Source organism: Sciurus vulgaris (genome assembly GCF_902686455.1).
Source record: "Sciurus vulgaris genome assembly, chromosome: 17".
Taxonomy (NCBI): domain Eukaryota; kingdom Metazoa; phylum Chordata; class Mammalia; order Rodentia; family Sciuridae; genus Sciurus; species Sciurus vulgaris.
The window spans coordinates 57,778,970-57,786,379 of record NC_136478.1 but is presented as its reverse complement, the minus strand read 5'-3'; the positions used below and the strand labels follow the sequence as shown (position 1 = coordinate 57,786,379).

Genomic DNA, 7,410 nt, shown 5'->3' with positions numbered 1-7,410 from the left:
AGGCATCTGTGGGGACTGGAAGAATCACTTCACAGCGGCCCAAGCTGAAGCCTTTCATAAAGTATACCAAGAGAAGATGGCAGGATTTCCCAAAGACCTGTTCCCATGGGAATAATGTCCAAGAGATTCTGGGTCTTATATGGATACTGATAATTGATGTCCTGTCCTGGGATAAATACAGGACCGGGGAGTTCTAGAATAAAACCATTTCTAGAGGAAAGGGGAGGGAAGGACAGGATGACATGAAGAACCAATGAAATATAAACTAATAGAGGAGCAAAAGGAAATCTAGCTGAGTAGAGAAGGAGAATGGGAGAGAGGAGGAGGCCCAGCAGGGAGGGGGAAGCAAGACCTGAAATGCCTTTTCCTGCAGGGATGAGTGTTTCTGGATCTACTCAACTACTGTGCATAACAAATCTAATGCTCTGACACAAAATTAAAAACCTGCTTCCTCACTCTGGAGCCCTGAACTATACATTTTGCTTCTCTGATCACTTGCTTCTTAAAAGTGACTGGGATTTCTCTATTGAATTCACCACTTTCTAGCTTTTGAAAGAACTTTGTAGTCTTTTAAATGCATAGAAGGTCAGACACAGAATATGAATATCACACACAATTGTATCTAATTTTTAAAACACGAATAGAATGTACAGGAAGCTAAGGTTCCTTTTCTATGATATCTATCTCCAGAATCCATGATGAAGATGATCTGTAGGAGCCTAATTTCCAACCTAGTGTTGTTTTCATTCCTAGTGGTTTAAACGCCATCAATATCAAGTGCTGTGTATGGGACTTTCATAAGGTACCTACATGATGGGTGCTAGGATGCATTCAGAGACTTACTACTCAGCATTTAACATAGATTTTATCTGAGTTGATGTGCATAGAGTAGTTCAGATCTGAATTGAGGCTTGGCACACTGTAGAGTTACCAGTTCTCCTCTAAATGTCTCTGGATTCCCTTACTAATTTCCCCATATTTTCTTGGGCAAGTAAGAAAAAAAGTTCAAGTCAGAGTTTTCCTCAGGAGAACATTTAAACTCAACTTGACTGTACACTTTTAGTCTTTTGTAGGTGTAACAAAATGTTTCTCCAGTCATCTAGGACTGAAGGTAAAAGCCAAATCAACTCCTTTACCTCTGCTCACTTTGAGATGACTGTGGGATTCATTAATTTTGGAGGTCAAGCAGCTGAGCTACATAGCATTAGTCTCCTACTAACTTGCTGTATAAAACACCTCTTCCATGAGGGTATGATGATAACAGTTGCTTAGGATTCTTTTTTGGTGAGGGGGGTAACAGGGATTGAACTCAGGGCACTTGACCACTAAACCACAAAGGGAGCTCTATTTTGTATTTTATTAGGGACAAGGTCTCAGTGAGTGACTTAGCATGTCACTTTTATAGAGACTGGCTTGAAACAAGCAATCCTCCTGACTCAGCCTCCTGAGCCCATGGGATTACAGGCATGTGCCACCACCCCTGGCTCAGTTGCTTAGGAATCCTTAAAGCATTTGTAGATCATTTGGAAACAGCCCTGACTCTTCACTTGCTGCTGCAGATGTCCAATGTGTCACTGAAAACAGAAATGAGAACAATGTCTTCTCTGCCTTCTTGTTGTACGTCTCTTCTCCGTTAGTCTAAAACTTTGGGACAGATTTTTGCTCAACTCTGCAGCTAAACATATTCATCATTTCTCAAGTGGCTCCTACGGACCTCAAATACAGGTTGATTTGACCCAGGCTGACCTAACCTGCCTCCTCTCACGAAGGCTGCCTACAGCAACATGAAGTTAACCAAGACTCTGTCCCTTCCAGGCCTTGGGATTGGCTCCTAAAGTCTCCAGTCAGCAGCTCATTCCTGCCCACTCCCTACCTGTCCCTTCTTTGCTCCCCCTGTGGTCCTCTAGGATACAGGGTCCCTATCATGGCTTTCCTGGTGAGAGCCTACTATCTTCTTGGGCTTGCTAGCTGTCCAAATGAACCTCTCTCCTTCCCCATCAGCTTGGCCTCAAAATCTTGCCCTTTTTCAGTGGGAAGCAAATGGATTCCTTTGTGACAATTCTTTTGTCAATTAGAGATGACGTTCCTTCTGTAAGAGTTTTCTAATGTTCTTAATTATTACTGGCCTTTGTGTGGTTGTATTTGTCTTGTACCTGTGTGGCTCAGGATGTGAGCACAGGTTCTCGTGGAAGCACTCTCTGTTAATTCAGGCTCCTCTTACAATTGCTGATGGTATGCAGCCTCTCAATGTGAAAAACTAAGAGATGGCACCATGCAGAAAGCCTTGTATGATGCAATTTACCTGAAGTGTCTTCCATGGTGGTTATCATAGATTTCAGCTAAAATTAAACAAGCAGTAAAATGTTTTTCTTCATGAGATGGACAGGTCAGTATTTCGACCTGCCTAAAACAAAGATTGACGCATGAATTCAAGTATTATCATCTCTCTCTCTCTCTCTCTCTCTCTCTCTCTCTCCCTTTCTCTCCTTTCCCTTTTCCCTTTCTTCTCTGGCATTACCTATCCTCATCCTGAATCATTTACACCTCAATGTTGAGAAAAGCATCAAACATTATTCCAATTTTCTCAAACTCTGACCCTTTCACAGAAGAATATTATTCAGAAACCTATAGAACTCAAGTGAGACACAGGAAAAAACAATGAAAATCATCAAAATGAGGATGAAATTCAAAGGAGCGCCATCAACTTCACAATCAACAAATTCAAGGAGCATTATAAACATAATGGGGGAAGGAAAGATGAACAATCTTGAAAACACAAAGAACATTTCAGAAAATGGTCAAATACAGAAGACTGGCAAAGAAGATCAGACACAGAATGATTGCAGGTTCCAGGGAAGGACCCACTATTTGTAATCAATAGAACATTCATAAAACTAGAAGTGTCTTAAGCTGACACATCTATAGGGCAAACCAGTAGGTGGAAACATTCACTCTGAGTAGGCGATGCCAATCAGTGTCCATGTGAACTGTAGCTTGAAGCAGCCTGATGACTTCAAGCTTCCACAAAGGGCAAACTTGTTAAGATCCTTACTTCTAATTTCTAATTAACCCAAAGTATATGAGGCATCATTGTCAATCACAGTGTGCCACAGAACACCAGGACATGTTCCTCCAACCTGTGAACCTGTGCCATTGACCAAGCTCCCTCCTTCACTCCTCCCTACCATCCCTGGTATCTGCTGTGCACTATTCTGATGTTCTGCTGTTCTGATGTTCATTTTTCTATGTTCCTTGCAGGTGTAGAATTGGTTTTCTGTTAGCTGGCATATGTCACTTATAATGTCCTGTAGGACCATCCATGCTGCATAAACAGTAGGATCGCATGTTTTCACACTGAACAGATGACATTGCTTATTTCTGCCACATTCTTTTTGTCCATTCATCAGATGACAGACATTAGCTACCGGAAAATTTTATCACACTAGTTGGAGATGACACAACAACAACACTCAGGGGCAGTAAAGTGTCAGGGAAATGCTATAAAACTACTCATATAAGTATGTGTGCCAACAATCTTTTTTTTTCCTTTCCCCCCCCACCCCTCCCACCCTTCTTTTCCCTCTAAACAGTCCTTTCTTCCTCCATTCTTGTCCCCCTCCCTACCGCTAACACTAACCCTAACCCTAACCCTAACACTAACTCCCCCCACCCTCCCCCTTATGTGTCATCATCCACTTATCACCGAGATCCTTCGTCCTTTAGTTTTTTGAGATTGGCTTATCTCACTTAGCATGACGGTCTCCAATTTCATCCATTTGCCTGCAAATGCCATAATTTTATCGTTCTTTATGGCAGAGTAATATTCCATTGTATATATATATACCACAGTTTCTTTATCCACTCATCAATTGAAGGACATCTAGGTTGGTTCCACAATCTGGCTATTGTGAATTGAGCAGCTATGAACATTGATGTGGCTGTATCTCTGTAGTATGCTGATTTTAAGTCCTTTGGGTATAGACCAAGGAGTGGGATAGCTGGGTCAAATGGTGGTTCCATTCCAAGTTTTCTAATTTGCAGCCCCACCAGCAATGTATGAGTGTACCTTTCTCCCCACATCCTCGCCAACACCTGTTGTTGCTTGTATTCTTGATTATCACCATTCTAATTGGGGTGAGATGGAATCTTAGGGTGGTTTTGATTTGCATTTCTCTTATTACTAGAGATGTTGAACATTTTTTCATATGTTTATTGATTGCTTGTACATCTTCTGTGAAGTGTCTATTCATTTCCTTAGCCCATTTGTCGATTGGATTATTTGTATTCTTGGTGTAGAGTTTTTTGAGTTCTTTATAGAATCTGGAGATTAGTGCTCTATCTGAAGTATGATTGGCAAAGATATTCTCTCACTGTGTAGGCTCTTTCTTCACATTACTGATAGTTTCCTTTGCTGAGAGAAAGCTTTTTAGTTTGAATCTATCCCCGTTATTGATTCTTGCTTTTATTTCTTGTGCTATGGGAGTCCTGTTGAGGAAGTCTGCTCCTAGGCCGATGTGTTGAAGATCGGGACCTACTTTTTCTTCTATAATCTGCAGAGTCTCTGGTCTGATTCCAAAGTCCTTAATCCATTTTGAGTTGAGTTTTGTGCAGGGTGAGAGATATGGGTTTAGTTCCATTCTGTTGCATATGGATTTCCAATTCTCCCAGCACCATTTGTTGAAGAGGCTATCTTTTCTCCATTGCATATTTTTGGCACCTTTGTCTAGTATTAGAAAGTTGTATTTATTGGGTTTGTGTCCCTGTCCTCTATTCTGTACCATTGATCTACCTGTCTATTTTGGTACCAATACCATGCCGTCTTTGTTACTATTGCTTTGTAATAAAGTTGAAGTTCGGGTATTGCGATACCCCCTGCTTCATTTTTCCTGCGAAGATTGCTTTAGCTATTCTGGGTTTCTTATTCTTCCAGATGAATTTCATGATTGCTTGCTCTATTTCTGTAAGGTACATCATAGGGATTTTAATTGGAATTGCATTGAATCTGTATAGCACGTTAGGTAGTATGGCCATTTTGACAATATTAATTCTTCCTATCCATGAACATGGGAGATCCTTCCATCTTCTAAGGTTTTCTTTAATTTCTTTTTTAGTGTTCTGTAGTTCTCATTGTAGAGGTCTTTCACCTGTTTTGTGGGATTAATTCCCAAGTATTTTATTTTTTTCGAGGCTATTGAGAATGGGGTAGTTTTCCTAATTTCTCTTTCTGAGGATTCATCACTTACGTATAAAAATGCATTGGATTTATGAGCATTCATCTTGTAACCTGCTAATTTACTGAATTCACTTATGAGTTCTAAAACTTTTCTGGTGGAATTTCCTGGTTCCTCTAAGTATATAATCATATCATCCGCAAATAGGGATAGTTTGAGTTCTTCTTTTCCTATTCGTATTCCTTTAATTTCCTTGGTCTGACTAATTGCTCTGGCTAGAGTCTCAAGAACGATATTGAATAGAAGTGGTGAAAGAGGGCATCCCTGCCTTGTTCCAGTTTTTAGGGGGAATGCTTTCAGTTTTTCACCATTTAGAATGATATTAGCCATGGGCTTAGCATAAATGGCCTTTAAAATGTTAAGGAATGTTCCCACTATCCCTATTTTTTGTAGTGTTTTGAGCATGAAGTGGTGCTGTATTTTATCAAATGCTTTTTCTGCATCTATTGAAATAATCATGTGACTCTTGACTTTAAGTCTATTGATATGGTGAATTACATTTATTGATTTCCTGATGTTGAACCAACCTTGCATCCCTGGGATAAAATCCACTTGATCGTGGTGCACTATCTTTTTAATATATTTTTGTATGCGATTTGCTAAAATTTTATTGAGAATTTTTGCGTCAATGTTCATTAATCATATCGGTCTGAAATTTTCTTTCCTCGATTTGTCTCCATCTGGTTTGGGTATCAGGGTAATATTGGCTTCATAGAATGAGTTTGGGAGGGTACCCTCCTCTTCTATTTTATGGAATACTTTGAGAAGTATTGGAATGAGCTCTTCTTTAAAGGTTTTGTAGAACTCGGCTGAGAACCCATCTGGTCCTGACTTTTCTTTGTTGGTAGGCTTTTGATGACCTCTTCTACTTCATTACTTGAAATTGTTCTATTTAAATTGTGTATGTCCTCCTCATTCAATTTAGGCAATTCATATGTCTCTAGAAACCTGTTGATGTGTTCGAAATTTTCTATTTTGTTGGAGTATAGATTTTCAAAATAGCTTCTAATTATGTTTTGTATTTCAATCCTGTCTGTTGTGATATTTCCTTGTTCATTCCGAATTTTAGTGATTTGGGTTTTCTCTCGTCTTCTCTTTGTTAGAGTGGCTAAGGGTTTATCAATTTTGTTTATTTTTTCAAAGAACCAACTATTTATTTTGTCAATTTTTTGTATTGTTTCTTTTGTTTCAATTTCATTGATTTCAGCTCTGAGTTTAACTATTTCCTGTCTTCTACTACTTTTGGTGTTGGTCTGTTCTTCTTTTTCTAGGGCTTTGAGCTGTAGTGTTAGGTCGTTTATTTGTTGATTTTTACTTCTTTTATTGAATGCGCTCCATGAAATAAATTTTCCTCTAAGTACTGCTTTCATAGTGTCCCAACGATTTTGATATGATGTTTCTTTGTTCTCATTTACCTCTAAGAATTTTTTAATTTCCTTCCTAATATCTTCTGTTATCCATTCATCATATAATAGCATATTGTTTAATCTCCAGGTGTTGGAATAGTTTCTGTGTTTTACTCTTTCATTTATTTCTAATTTCAATCCATTATGATCTGATAGAATACAAGGTAGTGTCTCTATCTTCTTGTATTTGCTTACATTACCTTTGTGGCATAATATATGGTCTATTTTAGAGAAGGATCCATGTGCTGCTGAGAAGTAAGTGTATTCACTCTTGGTTGGATGGTATATTCTATAAATGTCCGTTAAGTCTAAATTATTGATTGTGTTATTGAGATCTATGGTTTCTTTGTTCAATTTTTGTCTGGAAGATCTGTCCAGTGGTGAGAGAGGCGTGTTAAAATCACCTAGTATTATTGTGTTATGGTCTATTTGGTTTCTGAAATTGAGAAGGATTTGTTTGACATACATGGATGAGCCACTGTTTGGGGCATAGATATTTATGATTGTTATGTCTTGCTGATTTATGGTTCCCTTAAGCAATATGTAATGTCCTTCTTTATCCCTTCTGACTAACTTTGGCTTGAAGTCCACATTATCTGAAATGAGGATGGATACCCCAGCTTTTTTGCTGAGTCCATGTGCATGGTATGTTTTTCCCCATCCTTTCACCTTTAGTCTATGGGTATCTCTTTGTATGAGGTGAGTCTCTTGCAGGCAACATATTGTTGGATCTTTCTTTTTAATCCAATCTGCCAGTCTATGTCTTTTGATTG

General features: G+C 38.8%; 1 protein-coding gene across 3 annotated transcripts in view; it reads left to right on the top strand.

Moving 5' to 3' along the window:
• The window catches only part of LOC306648756 (sulfotransferase 2A1-like), a 129,579-nt gene that overhangs the window by 109,920 nt on the left and 12,249 nt on the right, over window positions 1–7,410 (top strand). Inside the window, exon 4 of one of the 3 annotated variants that reach the window (XM_079119068.1) lies at window positions 1,064–3,043. The exons of 1 other annotated variant lie outside the window; for it this stretch is intronic. In XM_079119068.1, the coding sequence (XP_078975194.1) occupies window positions 1,064–1,272 (209 nt within the window). In that variant the 3' untranslated portion in view covers window positions 1,273–3,043. Of the gene's footprint in view, window positions 1–2; window positions 551–1,063; window positions 3,044–7,410 lie in introns of those variants that run through there. One more of the 3 variants, XM_079119062.1, reaches the window with a different exon arrangement.